General features: G+C 38.0%; 1 protein-coding gene across 5 annotated transcripts in view; it reads right to left on the bottom strand.

Moving 5' to 3' along the window:
* Positions 1 to 1,796: 1,796 nt before the first annotated feature.
* TMEM63A (transmembrane protein 63A) overlaps positions 1,797 to 26,417 on the bottom strand; it is a 28,980-nt gene continuing 4,359 nt past the window's right edge. For all 5 annotated transcript variants that reach the window (XM_015283913.4, XM_015283912.4, XM_419384.8 and 2 more), the window contains 20 exons: positions 24,765 to 24,828; positions 23,760 to 23,797; positions 22,453 to 22,595; positions 21,390 to 21,441; positions 20,129 to 20,237; positions 19,646 to 19,716; positions 19,117 to 19,197; positions 18,339 to 18,462; positions 17,861 to 17,994; positions 15,120 to 15,257; positions 13,656 to 13,809; positions 12,869 to 12,975; positions 11,237 to 11,323; positions 10,543 to 10,605; positions 9,388 to 9,550; positions 8,858 to 8,963; positions 6,890 to 7,057; positions 3,929 to 4,044; positions 3,472 to 3,531; positions 1,797 to 2,884 (listed from right to left, as the gene is read on the bottom strand). In XM_015283913.4, the coding sequence (XP_015139399.1) occupies positions 2,720 to 2,884; positions 3,472 to 3,531; positions 3,929 to 4,044; positions 6,890 to 7,057; positions 8,858 to 8,963; positions 9,388 to 9,550; positions 10,543 to 10,605; positions 11,237 to 11,323; positions 12,869 to 12,975; positions 13,656 to 13,809; positions 15,120 to 15,257; positions 17,861 to 17,994; positions 18,339 to 18,462; positions 19,117 to 19,197; positions 19,646 to 19,716; positions 20,129 to 20,237; positions 21,390 to 21,441; positions 22,453 to 22,595; positions 23,760 to 23,797; positions 24,765 to 24,828 (2,143 nt within the window). In that variant the 3' untranslated portion in view covers positions 1,797 to 2,719. The remainder of the gene's footprint in view (positions 2,885 to 3,471; positions 3,532 to 3,928; positions 4,045 to 6,889; positions 7,058 to 8,857; positions 8,964 to 9,387; positions 9,551 to 10,542; positions 10,606 to 11,236; positions 11,324 to 12,868; positions 12,976 to 13,655; positions 13,810 to 15,119; positions 15,258 to 17,860; positions 17,995 to 18,338; positions 18,463 to 19,116; positions 19,198 to 19,645; positions 19,717 to 20,128; positions 20,238 to 21,389; positions 21,442 to 22,452; positions 22,596 to 23,759; positions 23,798 to 24,764; positions 24,829 to 26,417) is intronic.

Here is a 26,417-nt window from a genome sequence, read left to right as displayed (position 1 = left end):
GGGAGCTGCAATCAGTAACTCCAGCTGGGCCATTTGCTTAGGCTTTCTGCCAAAGGGATTTATAAAAAGCACAGTAAAGAATGTGCAGTGGCTTTAAATATGAATTTCAAATACAGTGCAGCCAATATCCACATTTGTCAAGGCTTCTATCCCATACATTTCTCCAAAGCTCTGCAAGGAATGCAAGGAGTTTCTCCTGCTGATCTAATTTTATCCTCTCAGAGATATCCACCAGCATGAAGGAATGTATTTGGATCAGTGCAGTTTATTACTTCCAGATCTCAGAGACAGAGAACCAAGTGACATTAGATAAGCAAGGGCAGCCTGACAAATCTGATAGGCCAGCCCTTAATTTGTATGCTGCTATACAAGAAAGCATTGTGCTAATTTACTGGAGAACTATCCCAGTCCTTACTCACATGAGAGCATGTCCTAACATCACTGATACTTCCATGAGCTCAACTGCAGCAGATTCCAGTGGTAAAGAAAAGTAGCTGCTGCAAGACAGGTGAAACACGCAGGTAGTTTCCACATCAGATACGTTAGGTCGTTCCTAAAAGGCCAGCAACAACTATTTAGCAACACAGGACTTTCCATTACCTAAGAGGTTTTCAATTTTCTACGATCTGAAGCACATTAATGTGACTGGAATTGGGTTTATTCAGGTTCACAGGAGAGCTGGCCCTGTTACTGCTCTTGTGCATACTGAATTCATGCCAGCCACAAGCAGCTTGATCACCAAGGCTAAGCAGCCGCTGAACACAAGAAGGAAATCCAATAGCCAAGGAGATTTTGTCCTTCAAATGACACATGTAACTTCACAGTTAATACAGAAGGCCATTTGTTCAAAAAAAGTTCTACTACAGAACGTAAAAATCCCCCAATGCCAGCACTGCAGACAGGTCAAGCAGATAATTTATTTGCTTTCACAATCAGTATACTTGTAAGTGTTAACTGCTTCTGTAGACTTGCTACAGTACCCCATCCCTTGCAAGAGTGCATTTGGACAACTAGACTTCTGATCAAATTTATGAAACAGACTCTGTCTCCACCTTCTGTCCTCACAGCTGTATGAAACACTCAGAGACAAAAAAACGTAGTCTAAATCCCAGCCTTACATGCCAGTAGGTATTCAGGGTACACTAAAACCATGATTGCTAAACAAACAGACATTCTTAAAAACAAACAAACCACAGCACCCCGAAAGTCCCCCCTCACTAAATTACAATACTAAAGTAACAATATAAAGAAAACTGACACAAATCTGTGCCATTGCTAGACAAGGCTTGTCACTTACCTCTCATGAAGGAGTTATGTGCGTGTCTAACTACCAGGATAGGATTGTCACCAGGGTTATCAGAGCTCTGCAGGGACTTTCCGGCAGCATGGCAGGCCTCCTGCTCTGCGTTTGTCCAAACCACTGGTCCCAGGAAACTAGAGGTCATCCTGTAAGACAATAAGCATCTGCACGCATTTATCTGTGGCACAAATTCTGCTCCAATCATACAGTGCTGCTGCTTCACAGATATACTAATAAAGGTCATGTTCAGGATCTAATAACTTAGCAGTGAGCAGGGCTTTGGAACGTCAAAATCATCTTCCTACCCACAAGCCACAAAGATTCATCCCCTCAAGAAATGTAAAGGTATTCAAATCTCTCATGGAACATGTCATTGTGAACACTGTGACAGTGCTCTTACGAACAGCGTATGGTGCTGCTCATGGTACAAGACAGTAAAAAAAGAAAAAAGAACTGTTTCAAATATGCAAAGAAAAAAGAAAATATGAGTCTGAAATGCCTCTGAACCCAGTGTTTTATTGCTCTGTGATTACTAGTTACACTTTGATGCAATGTACTCTGAAATAAATTGGCACCTACTAGATAATTTAAAATCTTAGTATCTTACACCTTATATTGGCATCAGAATAAAAAACAAACCCAGAGAATTGTTCTTTTGGCCCAAGATTAAAAGAAAGATAAAATGTTTACGTCCTTTATTGTTGGCAGGTGAGCATTCATTGTGGAAGGTCCTTAAAAATAGTGAACAAAACTAACAACATAAGTGCCCTCCAAAAATACATAAAAGCAGTATCAGGTAAGTGGCTCCCTTCTTTCGCTAGTCCTATGCTTTGGCACTTTTAGCATTCAAGTGCACAGTAACTCTCTCATCTCATTTGAGGAAAATAAAAGTGCTCAAGTGTATACCAACTACAGTGGGTGGCAAGAGGAGAGATTCCCACACACCATCCTCAGCTCCCACGCAAACAGTACTTTTATCAAAAGTGACACTGCTTTCAGGATTTAGCACATACCAAGGAGTTTATAAATACCAAAGCTTTAAAAATATTAGAATTATTTTCCATAAATAAATGACATTTGGTAATAGAGCTGCATTTGCTTTGGTGATCAGTTATCTACATGCAGCATAAGTTATCTTTGTAAGGAAAGCAATGAATAGCAGACATGAAGTCCCTGAGGATCAGCAGCTCCGTGTTCAACATGTTTATTTTGCAATGCTTGTAGACAGCAGGGTAAACAATCAGTCCCAAGACATCTGCTTTTTAATCTCCAAGCACAGCTGCAGACCACACAATGAATCATTTCTGTATCTCTTCTGTAGGCAGTAATCCGTGAATCAAAATTCTTAATAAACCATGGTGGGAAATCAGTTCTTCTAACGCTGGATCAAGTGCTCCACCTTGTGTTAGTCCTTGGCATTCAAATAGATCCTTCTGCTATTCTTCCAATTGCTGACTGGGCCGAGTAGGATGTGACTTCTGCCCCTAAAGTATCGTTGCCCATGGTACCATATGTTTGCTGCTCCTCATGGGCAAACATCGTCCTTTCTGTAGAATGAGGATGCAAAACTCGAGGGATGTACATCTGAAATCACAAGCGTTAAGGATTTTACTAGTCTCTCAGAGTATACCGGGAAAAAATTATCCTGAGTAAATTTTCCCTTGCCATTCTTCTTTTCATCCATTTCCCATTCTTCACCTTAACAACTAAGGCCTTTTGCATCCTACAGGATGCTTCCCGGTGCAGCACTCATCTGAATGTGCACAACGTGTAGACTGTAGCACAAAGACCTTATTTCTACCTCAGTTCCACAGCCTTTTTAGCATCAAGGCAAAGACCTGCTGGTCATGTCACAACTTCAAAGTCACAAGGCAGTGGCAATTGACTACACCTGACTGCTGTCCAGAGGTTATGTACTGGCTGATGTAAGACCCAGAACACAGCATACAGAAGCACGTCTCAACTACTCCTAAAGCTTCAGCCGAAGGTACTTCTGGAACACCATCTGGAACAGTCAAGGAGCCCAGCTGCAGAACTTCCTGGTCCCACCAACACATGGGAAGTCCTGCAGTCCATTCAGACTAATGCATCCTACACAAGCTGTTTGCAGGGTGAGAAATTAAGCTTTTCTAGGAAATATAAGAGAATGTTAGTAACTTTTAACTTCTTACAGAAGATGCTGGAGTGGTTCGTACATCTGTGCTTCCACTTTCACCTTGCATGTCTTCTATCTGTAACCAATAACAGGTGAGGGAGAGGGAGAGAAAATATAAAACTGTTAAGCCAAAACAATATTAAGAAATGGTAAGCATTTAAAAGCCTGCAGAAATAAATCACTGGGCAGTGCCAGTTCTCTACTGCAGAATCATGATGAACTCGCCTCTTTCTTTTTATACACTCCCATACTGCTCTTCCCTCTCAAATCCAGTTCTTGCTAACACCACCACACTTTCCACTGTGCCGAATAACCTGCCTCTACTGATCAGCCCTTGTTGGTCATCTCACTGTAATGCACCTCTGTGGACAGGCATTGCTGCTGACAGGGCAAGAGACAATCCCATACAAATGGCTGGTGCTACATTATGTGCATAGCTTGGTGCTGAAAAGTGTTACCATACCATCACTTACCTTATAGTTCAGCGGGCTCAGGTGCTTGAAACATGCAAAACAAGTATAAGCCACGCAAACAGCAATTGTGATGCTGACAACTAGCAGTGTAAACATCGTTGTAGGTGCTTTAAAGCCTAGAAAAAATATTCAGAGAATACAAAATAAAAATACACAGCAAGAAACACGCATTCTATCTTCCCCATTTTCAGAAGCCTCATGTTTTTTTCCTTAGGGAACCAGACAATCCACTTCTAGCCTCAGATTAGAGAGTCTGGTTAAGCACAAATCTCATTGGCTGATAAAACTGCCAAACAAGCCATTTTTCCAGCTTTTTTTCTAGAGGTCAGGAAAGGCAGCTGTAAAACTTGAGCGACAAAGCTCACAGATCCTTCTCCTCATCCCTCACATCTATTCTGGATCCACTTCTAAGATCTGTGAAATGTTATAGGTAGAGTCTATTAAGTGTGATGATGGCACTAAACTGAATAGTTTGCAAACAACCCAAAGGAGAAAAGCAACCTTCACAGATTACAGATGAGTAACAAGACCGTAGCTCCATGGAATACAGCTGAAGATTACAAACTGCAACCCTATTAGCAGAAAAGAAAGTCTCAGGCATGTGTACTAAACAAAATTATTCAATACTATTGGCCTTTTAAAACCAAACTACAGGGCACCACACTAAAAGTATGGACAGAACTAGGAGGAATCCAAGGAAAATGAATAAAAAGACAAAAAGCTGAGGAAACATGAACTATCCTGCAAGGTGGAATTCTTTGGGGTGGTGTAAGAGTATGGAATGAATGCTGAGAAAGAAGCTAGAAGAAGACTAGTAAGAAAACAATACAGCAATTATTCTCCAGGTAAACTCAGGAAGTATTCTGAAGAAATTAATCACATTTTGCAGAAAAGATTATTTGAGTAAGTATTAAAGGGAAAAAGAGTTAACTCATCTGTTCCTAAGTTTCTTTGGTCAAAAAAATAAACACCAATCCTATTTTTGTTGTTGTTTTGTGACAACACCAGCATAGGTAATGACACAGAACAAACAAGTTTGTAGTAGGTTATATGAACAGATCTGTATGGATTGGTTGGAGACAAAAACAACAATAACCACCAAGAACAAAATAGATGTTGCTGTTCAAACAGAAAAGGGAAGTGGAAAAAAACTCCCTATGGGTATTCTGGAATGTCCTTTGGAAGGAACTGGTTGTATAACTGTACGCTACAATGGTATTTACCAGCTGTAAACTGTCCCTGTCAACAGATCTAGAGAATCATGGTACTTAAATGAACATCCTAGGAGACAGTGGTTGGATTGCATATTGCATACAGCACTGTCATGTCTGCTGCTGTGAGGGACACAGCAGTGCTTTAGGTGTCTGATGGATAGATAGCATGAGGCTAAGGAGAAAACAGTAGCTGAGGAGAAAACAGATGACACTAGTGAAGCCTATCTGCATGCACTATTCTATGCAGCCAAGCAGTATTTGATCCTGACTCAGAACTGGGATAGAAGTCTTTCCAGCCTTACATTTTTATGAATGAGAAAATAGAGCATTATATTATCACTGTACTCTGCAGCTACACTGAATTCATACTGTTTCCACAGCATTCATACTGTACCATGCAAACTATACAAGTAACTGATTAAGCAGTCAAGCTTTACTCATAACAGCCTGATGTATTTTGTAGATAAGGAAGCAGAGCACTCTTCCCACTCTTTCCTTCCCCTTGCCACAAGCAGCAGCAGTGAAATCAAAACTTCAAGTTCCCACTTCTCAGACTTGCATCACTTCTATACTAAACCAAGCCAAACATAAGAACTCAGTCTTTATTTTCCTTCAAGTTTCACAGTGAATGGTGGTCTTACCACAGGAATAGAACCAGGAAACACTGTTAAAAAGATTTCATTTTTTACTATGTCAGGTTTTCCTTTGTAACAATTACAGATGCATCAATTGCTGTGTGGTTGTAGCTGATTTTTTCTAAAGCAAGCTCTAGAAATTCTGCTGCTATTTGAGAGGACATGAATTTGTTAGACCTCCTGCTTGCAAAAACAGTTCTTGAAACATGGGAAAAAAAAACAAGCTTTCAAGCATACAACTACTGCAGCAACTCAACAGCTGCTCAAACCCAAGGATAGCCTGAAGCAGTAGTTATGAGTCCCTCTTAAATTCACAGGGATCTATCTCTAAAGTCAAATGACAGTCTGCCAACAGTATTGTGTAACTACTGGTATGCTAGAAAAACATTATGAAGCATACTGATTTGTCATCAGTGCTGTGAGAACAGAGAAGGTAAAACACATTACAATGGCTCCCTTCCCAAGAAGGGAAAGTCAGCTCCTTCAAGTGTCACCCTCATCCTTGTTCCTTGCCAAATGCCTCCTCCTAAGGGTAAAGAGCCATCATGTATCACTTCTGAGGCCAAAGCTGTTAGTATATCACAGCTAGTGCTATTAGTACCAAGTATTGGCAAAATAAAGAACATCCGTATATATAAAATAAATTATGTAAAACCAAGAGTTTTCAAATCTCAGAAGGGGGAGGACTGTCACTATCTCACTGCAGTTTTTCATGTCAAGATTCACAGACAGCATATAACAGGTTTTAGTAGCATCATTAGCTAACATTCTAACACTCTTTTTTCTTAAACAAAAGAAGTAGTAGCCAATCCAGCCAGGCTGATTATACAAATGCATGTAGTAAAGCCAGGAGCCATTTTACTAGTGTGAACTAGTTCTGAAGAGATTATTGTTTTATTAAGAAAAAACCCCCACAAAATTTGTTGTAATTAGTCTGTCACTCCACAGCCCAATTGGCCAGTTCAAACTCAGTGCAACACGTAACCACCATAACTTCATATTTACTGGAGCAAAAAGAAAAGCCCATAATGTCTATGAAGTTTCACATGTAATTTAAGTATGTTGGAAAGAGAGGTAGGAGTATCTTCTCAGTGAAAATAGGTTATACTTACCCAATCTCAAAAAAGAAAAAAAATAGAGCCAGAAAAGGCAGAGAATTGGAGCTGCAAGAGCCTGATTCACTGCTGAAAAGTGCATCTTCTTCTCCAGCTTAGCAGGGAGGTATGCATAGTAAAGGTTATAACGGTCAACCATGTGCTTCAGGAGCATATATATTAATCCTGGAAGGAAAAAAGAGAGAGTCAAGGAGAAGGGGGTTGCAAATGTGATCAAAGCAGCAATTCTGTGAGGAAACCCTCACTAACCAAGTGACCCAAAATTCAGATACTAATGGTGGATACAGGCCAAAAACCAATGAGATACAGTTGCATGACAGCAGTCTGCTCCTAAAGTTACTCATGAGGCAGTGCAAAGTCCCCCAAGGTCTCACTATCCCTCCCCCTCTCCTCAGACTTCTGTCACCCACTCATGCTCTCAGGGTGCATCCAGAGCTCCTTCCTAGTGCTGGCATGTGGGGTCACAGTGGTTGGGTAGACTTGGAAACTTCCTTACATAGTATTGGTAAAGAAGAAAGGTCTAACAGCAGCTTTGTGTTTGCCCCTCAGCCTTCAATAAATTCATGACTGGATTTCAAACCAGCTGTTTTATCTCCAACAAAACACTTACAGATGTGACAGCTACAAATTACAACAGCTCAAGTACACAGCAGCACATTCCAATATTCACAATTGCACACAAAGAAGTGTAAATAAATATAAACTATATTGTTTAAAAAGTGGCCACACTCCCACAATAATAAGATTGTTGATTAAAAATAGTTCTGAAAAATATCTGATTTAGCTAATTATATTGCATCTAGCTTTCTACAGTTCTAGATTAAAAAAAAAAGATTATACCAATACTATCAAACGACTTTGTACAACATGCCTGAGAGTGAAAGTAAGTGTAGCTGCTGAAATAGTTCTTCATACATAAAAAAAATACTTATGAAAAAGAGATGCAATAAAATGAAACACTTCAGATCACAGCCAGGGAAAATGAGCAACTGTCCGAGAGCTCTAGACGGTGTTATGTTTTCTGCATGCTCATACTGGATTTAACGACTGGTACAGGAAAAGCAAAGAAATACTCAAACCTAGATAAGTAATTTAAGGCATAAATTTTAATTTTGCTTGTGATACAGTGCAAAGAAAACCTCCTAGAAAAAGGTAGCCTGTGACTTAGAGATCTGGATACTTTCTGAAGGTCCTGCACTCCTAATTAGCTGGTAGTCTAAGCCAGCAGGGCTATCGGAGCATACAGTATTCCCCTTCTTGTCCAAGGGCAAGACTAAGACCATGTGCCAAACAAAGCAGCCAGCTTAGTTCACATCCTTGGGGTCAGGACAGTGGAGCACACCACTGTCAATAGGACAGTAATGAACACAGCCCCTTTTCTCATTCAGGACATGTAGTTTAAATAAATGGTTGGCAACACATAGGGGTTGCAGCAGTGGAAAACAACAGGTAGTTTTCCAGTCTCTTACCACTGTCTCAACATACTATTTCTCGTGCTTTCTTTAAATACTTCAATCAAACTTTAATACAACTGTAACTTAAAATGTACCTAAAGGATTTAGGGATCAGAATGTCTCAAGTCAAGTTTGGCCGCTTTAACCGGACCTTCAAGCTAGATAGCTTATGCAGCTTGCTTTTCCAAGACCTCAAGAACCCACAGATAAAAATAAATCCCTCACCCCCAGACCTATGCTTAAAATCCTATGCTTAACTGTTAAAAATCACCACCAGAGCTGGCACTCAAAACAAATATTTAGTATTCATCAAACAATTTCAGTTTCCCAAAGCAGTACAGGAAATAAGTAATTTGCCATTTTCCCCACAGGAAGGGATGGAAATGTGGCCCGAAGTCCTAAGGGTGATAAGCATCTGAAGAGTACACTAAGAACCCAGATTTGGGCCTTCTGTAGCTCACACTTGCCTCAGCCTCACCTATGCAGGGCCCACAGCTCATTGGAAACTTACCAAATGGGACAATGATGGGGCACGTAATGCTATAGGCCATGATGACAGTGAACACACACAACATCCAGGCATACATTGCTCCAAATTCATATTCAAATGCCTGTTGCTGGGAAGGAGAAATAAAGCACTCTTATCTCTCAGGTCATCTATCAACATATCAGAAGTTAAGGTAGATAGACTACAGCAACAGTTCACCTTCTCTTATACCCTCCTAGGAGAGATCACTTATTTCCTTGAAAGGTGTAAATAGCAATTTTGCACTACTATTACGCGTTTTAAACAGCTATACTTACAGAAAATACATTACTACTTTCATAGCCTTACAGGAATTCCCCAAAGTTGTTTTCAATTACAAGCAGCAACTACATGAAACCACAAGGTGAAAAGCGACTGTGCCAAACACAGAACCTTCACCTCACTGCATAGCCCATTGTATCTGTTCTGATCCCTGTGTTGGCTTTAGCAGTAGTGAAAGCTCAAGATGCCTCAGTTTTGGTAACATTCCTATTTCTAAGGAAAGGCTCTAATACCTGTTTAATATTTTTCCTTTCTGCACTGGACTTGGCCATTATCATGCGTATAGTGTAAAGGATGAGGCCAGGTAGGCGCAGCAGCTCCATCCCATTGCCAACAAAAGCAGAGGCAATCACATAGTTCACAAAGAACGCTCCCTGGTCAGGCAAAAAGACACATCTACAAGGAAACACATCAGACATTGACTAGAAAGCAGACAAGCAAGTAGAAAGAACATATATACACTTCTAGAAATCTCTCTCCATAAGGAGAAGTACAGGACACCATGAAAAGTAGCTAGAAGTCTAATAATCTTGCTGAAAAAAAAGAGTACAACATAGCTATAAAGGCACTAAGTGCAGCATACTGTAGAAGTGTACTTTTATAATGCTATTCCAAATTAGCCTATAAGAAGACTTGCTGAGTCACACAGTTTGGATAAGGAATAAACTGCTCAAGAAATGAGACGGTGCAGTCTGATGGGTGGCTGATAGCAGAAGAGAGCATTATTTGACATCTATTAACAGCAACTTGAGACAAGACGAGATAAAAATTATCCTATGGCAGTCTTATCTCCCAGCTTAGAAACTCCTAATTGTCTTCTTGTTACTGATTTGAAATAGCAGTGGGAAAAAAAGCCATCTCTTGGTAACTGCATCCTATTCTTTCCCTCCAGTCACCTCACAAACGAGCCACTGTGTCCAGCCCATAGTCACAAGAGCTTCTAATAACCAATATCTGCAAGTTTGCAGTACTGGCATAAAAACATTTATATTTCTTAAAATCAGAAGTGAGTCAGTGGATTTCAAGAAGAACTGCTGCAGTTATTTTGTCTCACCGCAGTCTTTGGGAGGATTGTCCCATCAACAATACGCAACAATCCTCACTACATTATCTAGTCCCTTCACCCCATCCTGCCTTCTTGCATCTTCTACAGAATTTTTAAAGGATGTGGAAAAATAACTCTCTTTATTGAAATTTTGCATATACTACCTAGCAGGAAAAAGTATGGACTTCTTCACAACAAAGGCATTTGCACTGTCTCCTACTCTTATTTGGAAGTTCAACATCATTCCAGAAGTATCATCCCATGCTTTAATGAACACTAACCAAAATTAGTCACAGATAAAAAGCATTTCAAATAATCTTGCAAGGAGTTGCTTAATACTTACTCCAGCCTAATGGCAGAATCAGATGACTCTCTGTCAAACAGCCAACGGAAGAAAAAATCAAGGCTGAAAGAAAGATGGCTAATGTAATTCAGTGTTTATTTGTAATTTATTGCATAAAAATGCTTCTCTTTCAGTAGTTCAGAATACTATTTTAGCTTTATAGATACTGACAGTCATAAGGTGGCAGGGAAAAAAAAGATGCATAATTAAAACTTTAGTGTGAAGTGGATGTTTGATGATTCATTTTTAGCAGCCATCATACAGATAAGGCAAATACATGCTACCCATTAGCTGGGGAAAAGTTAACCATGGTACAGGTGCAAAAAAGAAAAGAAAAACTGTAACTTGAAGAGTCAGGAAATTTGGCTCTTGGCTGTAACAGTATGGGCAACTTTCAACTAGAAATTATCTTTCATTATCAGAGATCCCTTTGCTACAAGAAAATCAGACTCTAGAGATATTAAAGGCTAAGAGATTCTCAGATAAAAGGTGAACATTGAGATATTGTAATAGGAAAATCTAATATATAATGACAAGATCACCAGACACTCTGTAAAAGGATGAGGGTACACTATCTATACACTATACACAAAGGATACACTATCTATACCTCAACTAGCAAACAAAGGAATATTACAAAAATATTATAGGAATATTATTAAAATACTCAAACATTATCAAACAATGGCTTTACCTAGTGAGACCAAGGGAAGGTAGAATCAAAACCATGAAGATCAGAAATATGTAGACTTTATGCATCATTATTCTGTTCTCCGCAGATCTACCAACAAAAGAAAATTAATAAGAAATTCATATGAAAGCCTTCCATGCATGAAGAATGTTGCCCAAAGAACATCAGCACCCAGAAGACTTCTAGCTTCCCCTACTATATTGCAGTGCTACAAGATACTTGCAACAGAAATGCCTTTGGGACACTCACTGATTCGGACTAAGCAGGCTCTCGGTATCTTCTTGGGCACAGAAAATATTTTAGAACATTAATCCAGATGCTGGATTAACAAAACTACAGTTCTGTAGAGCAAGCAAGGGGATGTGTGCCCATCACAGCTGGTTTGTCATCCAGTGATACTCATCTCTCAACAGCTTGTAAACAAACTCCTCTCCAAACCTTATGCCAGGAGAGATCAGGCAGTTTGCAGAAGGGCACCACCTTCAAGAAACCAGACACTCAGACAAGCTACTTCACTTGCCAAACATCAACACTTTGAGAACAACGTGACATTACTAATACTTTACCACTCCTACAGCAGCAATGACATCTTACTAGTGACAAATTGTCACTAGATGCAGAGATTGCCAAAAACAACACAGACTTCCTAAAGATGGTATCAAATTAGGCATTAAAACCACAGCAGCTTTATAAGATCATGGAGCCCTTGGGCTATGGGATATATCAGTTAGTACAACTATAGTGAGGCTTGAAATCAGATCTGCTATCACTAGCAACTCTAGAAAACTTGCAATTAATTTAAAATGGGTCAAAGTTGATGAGCCAAGTGCAATTATCAATAAAAACCATTGATGAAAAGTATGCAACTTTAACAGATAAACAGAAAATTCTGGACACAACGTCTTGGAACGGAATGGTACAAAAAATAAAAAAGATTTGACCCTAGAATTAAAAATAATGGCTATAGGAGGAAGATTAAACAAAGGTAAGTAGAAATGGGATTCAGTGTGCAGTATTACAGGTAAACTGAGCATGAAACCCAGTACACTAATCAAGGCTGAGCAGAGCTCCACCAGGTTAGCAGCACATCACTTGACACCTCTGAGTGGTCTGGCTGTATCTGAAAAATCTTGTGTCAACAGACCTGACAGATTGCGGTCCTGTAGGTCTTCTCAGATCACCACTAGCAATATTCAATAGCAGATTTGTACATCCAGGTCACTTTTCACACAAAATAACAAGAACGATGGCCTTCTTATAAGTAGTGTGTCAGTAGTTGGAGCCCTCAAAATAGAATTTGAGACTCCAGCGTTCTCAGCCTGTAAGGGATCAAAACCCCCACTTTTTTTCTACTTAAGGGGCATTTTTTTCTAATTAAGCTTTAAACACGAAGTGTGAGTGAAGGGGGAGTAAAAGTGAATAATCTGGTCAGTTTTGTACTTAATACTACAAGTAGTATTACTTGTAGTACTCCAAAACATTGGTTAGAATACTAGAAAGAGATGAAAAGATGATATTCCCTGCTACAAGAGGTCTGCAGGTTTACAAGAAACAAAACAACACCATAAACAGTTGAGTATTTTTTCCCCTAGTAATTCAGCTGATAAGGCCAAAACAGAGGAAGGTTTTGCTTACTTTGTCCAGTGGGACTCCAGCAATGTTGAATAATAGACAATTGTTGGTAGCAAAGCTGAGAAGGACCAGAGCAAGAGCGTTGGGAAGAACTGACTGATGATAGGATTCTGATGGGAAGAAAAAAAAAGGGGGGGGGGGGGGGAAATAAACATTAAAGGCATTTTAATGCAGCTGTGCTAGAAGAACAGAGGCTGCAATAATTAGCTTTTTGTAAATGGTAGCAGGTCAGACTACGGAAATCTTTTTCAGATTCAACTTTGAATCTGAATAAGCTCAGAATGAGTTAGAGCTCAGCACTTGTGTGCAAGACAAAAAACAGGAGCAGGAATGCAGATTGAATTCCATGAGGATGAAGTCTCACAAGCAGTTTTTAGATAGTACATGCAGGCTTTGGGAAATATCTAAAATGAACAATTTGTAAGAGATTTTAGCTGAAGTCAGATGTATATGGCATCCTGGTTTTCAATCTAGTAAGCAAAATAAACCATGGCATTTTACTTCAAGGTTTAAAATCTGAATCCCCATCTTCTTATGCTAAAATCAAAACACAAGTTGAACACAAAACTGGCAAATGTTTTAGGTTTAAAACATTTTAAATATAGTAAAAACTACATTCCAAAGATACAAGCAAATATAAGATTCATAATAACATAAAGTTGAAATAAAGATGAAAATATTCAGCCTATCAAGGAACAAAAGCTGGTAAATACCATTGTAACTATACATCTATGCCTTTAATAACATTTTGGTCCTATATACAGCCATATCCAAACACGGTGATACTCACGTTAAGGTAGTGAATAGGTTTAGTGACATTGAACTTGTCCATGGTTGATATGATTATGGATGGAGTAGTAAGAAAAAACAGCAAAATGAGAAGAGACAAATTAATGCACCACCATCTGACCCACCAGTTCAGCCCACACACTGAAAGATTATTCCTGCAAAAAAAGAAAAAAAAGCAGTAAATATTTGCTGCTAAAAGTACATATTACCTGTCAAGTAACAGCTGGCACTGCTTTTTCATATTCTCAAAGTTATATAAACAAAACACTTCATTTATACAAACAAGTTATATAAACAAAGTTGCAGTTATTATTAGAAATAAGAAAAGTTGCACTGGTTTCATTAAGTGAGAACACAACTTGCACTTGCAGAACTTTTTTTAGTCTTCTATAACATCTCAACACAATGTTCAAAGTAGTTAAGACCTGGGATGAAACAACTTCTGTCTTGTACCGACATATTAAACTGAGAAAGTTCAAACAAGAAGAGACTGAAACTATACAGAGAACAGCTCTCAGAGGCAGAATCTACCAAGAAGCTGTGATTTAAAAAGTAAGGAAAAAACATCCAACTGAATCCATAGCAAAATCTGGTCTTAAACGGGTGATGTTCTTAATGTTTTCTGAAACAATTCCCAAAAGGACCAGAACAATTTGAGTCCCAGCCAAAGCCAAGCATTTAAAATAGACCAAACGGGCAGAGGGGCTCTTTATCACCCCCCAGCAATGACAACTATCATGGTGAACCCACAGCAAATCACTGTTTCTCCTGTTCTTCAAGGGAAAAAATAAACAACACATTTGTTTGTGCCTAACTTGCAACAGAGATGCCACAATAATATACTGTCATATGAACAGGGCATTATATTGATTGAATCTTAAGTTACTTACAAAGCAACTAGAAAATGTTTAGTCATTTTTAGCCTGTAAGCATGACAGAAGATAGCACAGAAACAGCTTGATTTAAAATTATTTATGTATTTTCACACTCTCTCCTGTATGTGATGGGTGAAATTATTGGGCCACTCAAAAGATGTTGGCAGACAGACACAGTTCACAGAGCGGATCAAGCTAGATCTGTCCTGCAGCACCTCAAAAAAAGATACACACGTATACAAACTTGGAGAATACTCCATTCTAACATCAAGTTCCTCACCTCAGACCTCAGCAACAGACCTCAAAAAAAAATAGAAATGCTGAGGTACAGACTGATGAAGCTTTATTTTTATGTATGTATGTATATATTTCATGTTCACAGAAAAAGCAGATGCCAGAACTTTGGGGTAGCAAAACCCTAGTCAGCCTCTGAGAGGCGTCCCCAAGGTCAAAGAACACCATTAATAGAAATAAAAGTTTACATCAGTCTCATTTTTGGGTTAGAGGAAAAAAAAATGCAGATCCTTTCTCCTGTTCCTATCCTAAACCTGAAGTATCATAAATAAATGGATGGAAGACAGGAATCTTACCAACATATATTCTCAGGATATGTAGCATATTTAACCTCCCAATTTGTTACACGCAATTCCTTGCTGTAGGATGATGGCTGGGGTTCTCCCTTACACTTAATACTCCGACATTTGCAGGCATTGAAGTCCTTAAGTATACTGTAAGAAGGAAAACCAATAGGATTATTCCAAATTACTACACCTGAAAATGCTGAAGGAAGATTGCCAACAGCAGTAAAAGGCATTTTGTTTTCCTTTTAATAACCAGAGATCAAGACAGTGATTAGATAACATTGTAACTTAATCTCCTGCATGCAGTGACCATTAGATACAGTTACTAACAGAGGCCTTTGATACCCCACAAAGCTGGAAAACACAAAAGTAACCTTGAATCAAACTGTTCAGTGCTTCTACCAATGCAGCAGCAGCTCATAATAAAAAAATCAAACTCTGAGAGCATTGGAAAATAGAAATAAAGGCAGCCAGTACCCCAAACATCTCATGTAATTACAGCTGTTTTCAAGTCAAAGCAAATGAATCCTTTGATCTACACTCAGATTTTGGCATAATGAAATTTAACTAATTTTGATTTTTCACACAATTTTTATAATGCAAGTAACCTAACAATTTGAAATAATGTCTTCTTTCACCCACTCCCAGCATATCCACAATACGTATCTTCTGAGTTGATTATCAGTGTACTTAAACACAGTTTAAACACAGCCAGAGTAAATCCTTCTGAAGATTTCTCAGAACACACCAAGAGAAATGCTTAGCATTTATTTAGGCACAGTACAACTGTGTGTGTGTGCTATGGTGCAAAAGAAGTTCTCCGCTACACCAGCATGGAAACAGAAATATATCATATTTGAATGAGTGGACTCTAAAATTCCTGGTTATGCTTGTTTCTCAGTTGTGCTCATAACATTAAGAAAACAGAACTACACAAACACCAAACAAAGCAAAAATGACAAAACAGATCTTTATCTTACCAGAATTCAAGCAGGGACATCAGCACCTTGCAGCAGCAAGTATTTAAGAAAGTAAATTATTCAATAGCTTGCTTTTAAAAAGTAAATAGGAGCAATCTTTAGCACTTTCAGACACACTACACAAAAAATGAGCACCAACACTAATCAAGCTTCTACAGCTATTTGATTCCATGAACTTCAGTCCTGCCTTTCTGCTTCTCCCATCCTATTTCAGGGCTCTGTGGAGCAGAGACCACTACTGACACCATAGAATTTTCTTATCTGGTGGCTTCAACATCAAATATCATTTAATTTTCCAGAGAATAGAGTTCACAGCAATAAAAATCTTTTCAGTTCTCTGCGGTTCAACTCAGAGATGCCTGTAATGCAACTCTGATGCATCCACTGAGAAATTGACACATCTAAATTATAGATAAGAAGTTAAGTCAGAGAAGAAACCTCAGTGCTTATTTCTTCTTTCGGTTGCACATATTGAAAGATTATTCTGCGCTCTAAAATATCTAAATACAGTGTGTAACATGACAAGATTAGAAGAGGAATGGAATTCACTGTTTTTAACTGGAGTCACACAGAATTTATCCAGCATTTCAAATTCTTGAAATCCTACAGCCTAGACTTCCTTGTAAAGACAAGGACACTGGAAGACTCTATCTCTAATGTGATTTGAGGGTAAAAGAATGTAGAAAACTAGAAAGGCTACAGGGAAAAGGGGGGGGAGGGAAAGGCATGATGTGCTACATTTGTAACACAAGTATTATTCTATTTCCTTTTACTCAACCTCATGTTAGTAAAGGATTTTCACAAACTGTCAGTTGAAAATGACAGCATACATGCATCTTCTGTATAAACAACTGGGTAAAAGGGGCTTAACTTCTAATACAGGATCTACACAAGTATCTATAGAAACAGGTAAGAGACACATAATACTGTTAAATCTGTATGAAGTCAAGATCTTGAGGGTCACATAAGCAATATGCAAGCAAAAGGAATATTAAAACAGGTTGTGCCACATAATCACCTCTCATCTCAAGAAGTAGTAACTATTACCAAAATCTAGCGTATCCTGTGTAAGTTCTACAACACAAATTCTATTTTGCAGGGCTTTTGAATCATCTTACCCCAGGTTATCTAACAACTTGCATATTCAACACAATGAAGGGTTTTTAAATATATACTCACACATTTATATGCACATACACAACATAAGAAGTTGAATGCACACACATTTTTTCCTGTAACCTGCACAGCAAGTGATTAAGATGTCTTTCTATATATTTAAAGACACACAATGCTGGGAAGTTAAGTTTCTTCTCTTTACTTCACCCAGTACTTCGCCAACACCAAACATCTAGAATCTACCTTTAAAACCAGCTCACTACTTAGTTGAGGTTACTCAGTAGCACCCACTGTAGTTACTTCGTAACTACATTTGTACATTAGAAAATGGAGAAATCAGTAACCCTTTCCCAAAATCCAACTAGTTTGGCCTACTACTAACCTAGACTAATGGATCCCACAGAGTAGGGATTCTTATCCCAGTAAGTATCCAAAGCCACTTAGTCTCTTAGGCAATCAATTCTTCATTTGAAGTATAAAGGCTAAATGCATACTTGCAGAAAAACTTACCAGTAAGCAGAGCAGAACAAATCCACACGATGGTAAGGAAGAAGAAAGGAAGAAGAAGCAACATAAGCAGACAAGCAACACAAACAAGATCAGTTGTACTATCAAAGTTAAAAGAAAACAAAGAAGATAGCAGACAAAACTTACTAGGTTGCCATGGATTTCTCTTGAAATGTTACAAATGCCATTCCTAGTGGTTTGTTTTGAACTGCTTGTTCCTCTTTTGAGAATTCTTCAATCAGTTCATTTGTAACTCTAGTATAATAATCTACAGCATCTTCCTGTTAAGAAATTGATGACTGTTACATCCAAGTATCAGATGGCTAATACCTTCATTAAAATACAGCCTACAGAAACCATAGCCCTTCTTCCTTCCACTACTTCCACAAATTACAAATCGTGTCACCACATGAAGACAAACAAACAGAAGTTTCTCTTGTATTTAGTTTTTGCACTACGATTACATTTCAAAAGTTTTGGGGAAATCCTTTTCTCTATTGTACAAGAACATGAAAGATAAGTGCCCTGCAACAAATAAACAATTTGTTTAAGCTCACAAGATGTTACATAAAAACGACTCGATGTGATCTACCCAGCCACCGTAAAAATGAACACAATCTCTCACCCTTTTACATCCTCTCATTTCACAGCAGCAGAACTGACCACATGGCTTAGGGTTGATTTTGGCTCGCTTGCCATGCTTCTCATACAGACGTTTATAGTAATCCAGGCTTTTTTCTGCCTCATTTCTAGGTGGAAAAATACATCCAAAACATTTTGCAAGAAAACAACATCAACAACAAGTTTACAAAGAGCATAAACCCCCAAGAGAAAACACTGTGTCAGAGACTCACAGCAAATCAGTCACCAAAGGCATTCATATACCTTATTCTAGCTTCTTTGTACAATTTATTTTCAAGCCTGTAATAGTATTGAAGAGTCTACACTATTGAGGTTCCAGAAGAAAAAGGTTGCTATTGTATAATCCAGAAGAGAACCCCTTTCCCTCTTGTGACCAATGTCTCCGACCAAAGCAGCAGAGTCTGCTACAATTACTAATTAGAATTACTAATTCAACAGCTGGGTTTTCTACTCTGTACTGCCTGACCAAGCAAACAATGATACAAGCCAAGCCTTTAGAAATACATACTTTAAAATACAGTTGAGTCTGACTCAAGCGCAGACCAGAACTTTAAAAGCAAAATTCATTTCTAGTACATGTAAGCTTAGTACTACTGGTAAATGTCAAAATCACTGACTAAATCACAGAATGGCTTGGGTTATAAGGAACCTCAAAGATCATCTAGTTCCAACTCCCTTGCTGTGAGAGGAAACATTGATTAAGAACCAGCAAGATATCTACAAAATTATGCTAAGTTCAGATAGATTACAAAAACAAGTACCTTTTTCTAAATAGATGAATAAGCCTGGCTACATCATAACATAGCTGAACCTCCAGCACAGTGCAAGTTGGGTAGGCAGCACTGAAAATGAAGCAATACAAGAGAAGTACACTGAATAAACCATTTCAAAGACCATCATTGGAGTCTAAGTGGTATCTCAATCACTTCTGAATGAGGTAACACAGAGAGGAGTCTTCCACAGAGACTGGAGTTCAAAGTTACATTAGTATGAGATGTGCAGCATTATTCCCAAATAAAAGCCACGTGGGAATATTAATGGGAAGTGTGGAAACAGCCACATTTTAGGATGTGGCTAAAGAACCTAAATTAGGTTCTAATTTTAAGATTAGCTAACTAGCTCTACTGAAATACAGCATTTTTCATTTTATTGTCAATTCTTTCTAAGGATAGAGATGAATACTATTACACGATTTGAAATAGTGCAAGAGTCAAAGACATTTCTGCCTGGAAATTTAAAACTACTAGGATAATTCTAAATCCTTTGTTCCTAATTAAGCATGGAACTTACATGAAATGGCCTTCAATGGCTTCTTGTTTTGCATTTTTTGGAAGACCGGTTATAAACAACGTGCACTTAACCTGCAAAAGAAAAACAACAAAAAATCCTATTTTGAAAAATGGCATTAGTGAAGAGAGAATATGCAGCATCACTGCCTTCATGTTTTAGAAGGGAAAAAAAAAAAGAGGTAGGATATTTCAATGGGAGCTGTACCTATTCAAGATAGCAAAACACCTTCTGCACTGGTTAAAGGCACAACAATTTCACAAGGTCCTATTACCACCCCCGCTCACCCTGATCTCCAGATACTTTTCACAGTTCACTCAGTGGAGATTCATTTGCAGTGAATTCTTTCAGTTATGTTACATTCTAGCAAAGAGGAGGCATCTTAGCAATTTGCTTTTTTAGCACTGTCTTCTTTCACATAGCCCCCTCCACCCCACCCCCAACACACACACAGTTTGTTTTTCAAACCCCAACACAGGAACTTACTATATTTTCTTCTTTATATGTGACTGTTTTCATGTGATGACTCATGAAGACAACAGTCAGAATCAGGTAAACAACAGCAAAAAATGTGTGCAGCCAAAGAAGATTGTTACTGTTGGACAAAATGTTACAAATATGAGAAACAGGAACGAATTATCCTACTGATACACATAGTCATCAAAACACTAAACAGATTAAAACCTTTCTTTAAAACACAAAAGAACAAAAAAGGTAGTAACTGATAAATACTCATGCACATACAAATCCTTGGACAGCCATTAGGGTTACCCAATACATTTTACAATACACAGTTAATGAAAATGCAAGGAAAACAGCTAATTTTAGGCAACACTGGGCTTATGCCTTTGCATTCAGATGATTAATAGGAAGCTCCATGGTATTAGCCAAGATATTTTTTATTGGCCAGCGGTTACTGTGCTGAACGCAAAACCAAACTCCCCTTGAATACAATTCTTATCCAAACCAGAAACAACCTAACACAGAGGCTAAACCCCACTTTTCTGATGGCTCCTTCCTCCAAACTTAACAGCAGAAAAGTGTTCTATATGCAGCTCTTCAGTTTTGTGAAGAGTACTACTAATAAGTTAACATAAAATACAGGAATCTATTCTGCAGATAGAAACTCAACTGAACAATAAAATCCTCACTAACTACTAGGAATCATAACAGTTAAAAAAAAGCAAAGTACATTGGCAAATATTCTACTGGACATTATAGCATGGATGAGAAGTTTTGAATAATGACATAACAAAAGCAGTACAGATTAGTATTGCAACCATTTTTACAGACTTTTTTTTCTTTTTTAAATGAAGCAATTTTAATTGTGACCTCAAATGGGAAAGACGTTCACAATTCTGGTTTAAGAGAATTTAAGTTATCTGAGTTACATGTTACAGTAAAGCTGTCAGCTTTGTTTTCCTTTCCACAGTGTGGATTCTTTCAGCATAGCTATTTCTGAAAATAATATTGTTAGATGTTAGATATAGGTATATAGATATTGATTAGCTGAGACAAACAGGTAGTATAAAAAAGTAAGAGCTGAGAGAGCAGAAGCCAAGTTCATAGATTTCTTATCAGAGCCATAACATATAGCCTGAAGCAGACACATCCCAGTTCCAGTTGACAAGGCATGATTAAGTAATTCCTACCCCTGAGAGCCATGTTGCAAGCATCAACGCACGTATTTAGAAACTATGGCAGGAAACAGACATAAGCATAAAAGTACCTTCCAAGATTTACTCACCCAGTTTCTAAATTCTGTATAGTTGTTCTTCCAAAACTGTAGGGATCTTTAACTAAGAAGGAAAAAAAAAACCCACATAGCATCATTAGCTGGTATAAAATTCAACTCCAAACTGAAAAAGCCTTTATCTCTTTTTTTTTTTTCAGATGTTGATCTACTTCAACATTAAAACGATTTAGAATCATAATCAATATTGGTTTGCAGTATCACATTTTAAAATTCACCAAAAAAAAGCACTTGAATATCATACCACTTTCAGCTCATCTAAAGAAATAGTCATTTTAAAAATCTGAATGCAAAATTTTTGCAGCGTGTTTCCCCTCTTCCTATAGTCTCCTTTCATATCCAGTTAGCATCATTAGAAAAGAAACAATACTGAAGGCACAGAGAGGGGACAACGTATTTAATTACAAAAGTGGGCAAAGTCACAAGGCTCTTTAAAGCATAGGTAGTACCAAATTGAAAACAAAAACTAGGCCAGTTTAAGGGCAGTAGAAGAGAGCAAGTTTTGGGGACAAAAATTAGCAAGTCAATACACAAACTAAGATGCAAACAACACTGTATAAGAGAAATCAGACAAAATATAAAGAAGCACTCTGCTTGAGAGCTCCTAGGAAAAAAATCAAATGAATTGGTGAATAGCAGTGTAAACCAAGATCATCAACTGTGAAGTCTGTACAAGCCTGTAAATGGGATCTTAGCAAGACTGATAGGAAGTCAACTCATAAGTACATTTTATAGGGTAATAAGGGCTTGGTATCAAAAACAGAAATATGTTTAAACAAGATCTGTCAGAGTTGTGTTCATTAATATTCTATTGGCTAGGTGGTAGTCTAGAGGGCACATTGTACTTGTTAAGTACCAGTCCATCAGGACTAAGACTGCAAGAAATATGAAATAATTCTTTCAGCCCAGTTAACACCGACAAAGTCTCAGCAAGATGATTTGCTACTCAAGATTTGACAAAACCAGGGCAGAAGGGAGCAAACAAACAAAAGCTCCTGAAAGCTTTTACAATGGCACTAAAGCTAATTCCTTTCAGAATTAAAAAAAAAATTCTTACCAAGAAGATCACCTGATAAGTTGACAGGCAGTATGACACCCACAGACAAAATGCTGACAGCAACCAACAAGCAGATGATGTGACGTTGGAAGGTAAGGTAGTGTATGGCATCTTCACCACATCTGTCATGAATCTCATCATCACTACACCATTGACAAAAAAAGCACATGATCAGTCTACTTAATACTTGTGAGGTTGTTTGTTTTGGGGTTTTTGAACATACATTATTTTCTCAGTTAACCCAATGACTTCCCCATCAATTTCTATCAATTTTCAACACCACTGTGTTCTCTCATCTATAAGTTTAACTGCTTTGAGTTTCAGAAGTGCCTTTTTCTTGCACAGAATCAACATACAAAAATTAATATAATAGAATTTAAGATGGAAACAAGTCAGGTGAAAATATGCATGCAAGTTCCTTACATCAAGCTGGAAGAGGACAAATACATCTGTCACAACTTCCTGCTTTAAGACAGCCACAGTGGAAAGCATAGATCTCAAATTTTAGGGTCACACTGTGACAGTGTTCACACATCTCAAGAAAGGCTTCCTTTGAGAAAAATGATAACAGAACCACCTTAACCTTTGAACTCTTATTATCTACTCATTTTCAGCAAAACAGATGAGTAAAATATGAGTTCTTGAGAAAGGAAGGGACTAGCAAATGGGGAGAAAGTCTCAACTGCACTCCTTTCTTGTTTCAAGGTATCCAAGCTAGAAATGCATTTTTAAAAATCATTATTTACTAAGAGAGTAAGAGACATAAAAGAGACATAAGGAACCAACATCACATGTCTAGTGCTCACTTTCTGGGAAACAACAGGATGGGCTTTTCTTTGTCCTGCAATTTCAGCCCCAGCTAAGTCACCAGTTCTCCACAGAATTCCTTGCACAGAAACCATGTTTCCTGCTCAAGGGCCTACTGGCTTCAAACGGGGGAACACCCACACAGCACTCTTTGAAAGGTGCAAGCTTAGAGCCAAGTTCTTAGCTCAGAATCCATACAAATGGCCTAGGTTTAATTCAGTTCACACATTGTTCCTGGATCAGGAAGTCTCTGGACTGTCAACAGAAAGGCAAGTGTATCCTGAAGAAGTATTCCTATATAGTCACCTTGTCTTCATTTTTTTTTTTGCAACCCACTACTGCCCACACGCTGGAGGCACCTGTATTGCTCTTTGTATTAAAATTCTGTCTACTCAGGAAGAAAAGAAAAAGAAAAAAAAAGAAAGCACAACAAGTCTTTTTTTTTTTTTTAAATAAAAACAAACAAAAAAAGTGATTTACTATTTATTTTTTGTACTTACTGCATCCGAAAAGCAGCTGCCATCCAAGAACAAAAGCCCTGTAGAGAAAAAAGTTGTAAGAGTTAACACAGAAACATCTCTTAATTGGACAGGTTAGATACTAAGGGCTTTTGCTATTAAGCCAATCTCCTAGCTAAAAGGCTGGCAGCCAGTTACTCTGAAATCATTGTTTAGAAACAGAAAAATATAGAAAATACATACAGAAAAATACCTATTGCTCTACACACTTTCTAAAAGGTAATTCGTATGTCTGCCTTTGCATCATATTTAAGATTTGAGAGGGATTACTTGTATATTTACTGCTTGGGCTCCTTAAGCTTATAAAAGTGTGTCCTGATCCCATCTTCACTGGAGAAAAGTCAAGATTTAATCTCGCTATGAAAATCAGTATTTAATGCACTATTTTGGAATGATGATTTTTGCCCCCTAAAAAGAACAGTTGTAGAGATTCCAATTTCAAGGAGAAGCTGTATGACAATCTTATACAAGTTAATATCTTAAACTCTAGTTAGAAATCATCTAGATTTAAAAACCCTCCTATGAAACAGTACAGCAGAGATCACGTCCCTCTGAATGTTCTAGCATGGTTAAAAACAAACAAACATCTCCCTTGAAAGGCCTATTCTTTCATGTTAGCCTTCAATTAAGAGACGCTTTTATTCAACTGTTTCAATGATAGAATTGCTAAGTCTAACTAAAAAAATTCTTCCACTACTAACTAGCTTTAGGATTACAATGTATAATCCCTCTCCTAATTAAGAGAGTTATTTAGCAACACTGACACAAGATACCGACTCATGATACAACAGTAATTTGTCAAGAAACAGAGAGCTTATTAATCTATACAAAACACAGTACACAATGTACTACTGACTTTTACACTGAAAGACCATCTATACAGAAGTATGGACTAGTACATTAGGTGAGGTGGAATGGCAAATTATAACAAATTGCATTAGGTAGTTTATATATTAAAAAAACTTCTAGAAACCCTAAAATACTTACACTGTCGTATTCAAGAACTTCAGGTGCTGATGAAGATGCTGATGAGTGGGTATATCTTACTCCACTGAAATAAATGAAATGATGCTTTCAAGTATCTTTAATAAGAGAGGCTGGAGTTTCACATAATTATTTCAACTTTAACAATTCTGAAGTAACTACCTGAAATAATATTAAAACACTTTTTCCACTCACAAAGGCAGCGGTTTTCACCCTGCAGCATATGCCTAACTACGGAAGCTTGTACTGTACCTCGTGTTCAAAAGTCAGGACCTGCGAGCTCCTGAAATGAGAGTAACTAAACTAGAAATAAAAGTGAGTGTTTTATTGAGGTATAAAACTGCACTCATAAAAAACAGGTTTTTAAGTCTAGGCAAGATCTGTTCAAGGTATCTCACGTACTCCTCATCATAAGGGATCAACCTGTTTCGCTCTACCTTCCTCCCTTCAACTTACAGCCACTACTCAGAATTTCTCTTCACCTGCAGTGTGCCCTCCTCATTCAAATTCAGTCCTGTAGCAAGGCTAAAAACAATTAGACAATGTGCAGCTTTCAGTAAAAATAGCAAAGTATCTGTTTTCACTTTGTTGCTAAAAAGAAACATTGCAATGGTGATGTGCACACAGTTATGGGATTTGTAAATGTATTAACAATAATTTTGGCCCAGGGCAAAATGCTGTGGGGACAATAACAGACTCCAATGCATCGGACTGCTCAAGGACCTGCTTGTCCCATGCAGATCTCCACAGCCCACAAGGAAGCCTGCATTACAGCATCTTCATTCTTGCTGCCTGAGCTGGCTAGATTAAAGCTGCCACCATTATGGCTTTTTTTTTTTCTTTTTTTTGCACATCTAATTTTCACACATGTACATGGATTGAGTCTAGAAACACACTTTGAGCCATTTCCTTTTGCTTAATTGTGGACTTAACTACAACTTAGTGATAGGACAGGGGGAAATGGTCTTAAACTGAGACAGGGGAGATTTAGGTAAGATATTAAGAGGAAGTTTTTCCACACACAGGGTGGTAACGCACTGGAACAGGTTGCCCAAGGAGACTGTGGATGTCCCATCCCTGGAGGCATTCAAGGCCAGGCTGGATATGGCTCTGGGCAGCCTGGTCGGGTGGTTGGCAACCCTGAACGTAGCAGGGGGGTTGAAACTAGATGATATTTGAGGTCCTTATCAACCCAGGCCATTCTACGATTCTATGAACTTAGCTACACCATTAAAACCAGCAAGTCTCCCCTGTAAAACTTATCCACTTCATAAGAGATGACTAATTTTTGAACATCAAGACATCACCTTGTAAAAATAATATTAAAAATAAAAACAAATGAATAAATCAAAAGCTCAGTTGCAGTTATCACTAAAAATCAGTGGGGAATTTCAGAAACCAGTTAGAAGACATTCTATTTTAAATTATTTTTAAACCCTTCATGACAGTCTGCGTAGGGGAGCTCCGGGAATATACTGGGTGTGAATCGAGACACGCACAACAGTCAGTATCCTTCTATCACAGAAGCACTGTAAACATTAATATGTAGCCACATGACTTGTTAGCAGACAAGCAACCTATTCTCTTTTTTTTTTTTATATATATCCACTTCCTTAATCCACAGCTGGAGAAGAGAATTTACAATGATGATGGCAA

The sequence above is a fragment of the Gallus gallus genome, chromosome 3 (assembly GCF_016699485.2).
Source record: "Gallus gallus isolate bGalGal1 chromosome 3, bGalGal1.mat.broiler.GRCg7b, whole genome shotgun sequence".
Classification (NCBI taxonomy): domain Eukaryota; kingdom Metazoa; phylum Chordata; class Aves; order Galliformes; family Phasianidae; genus Gallus; species Gallus gallus.
This window is presented reverse-complemented; position numbering and strand designations above follow the sequence as displayed.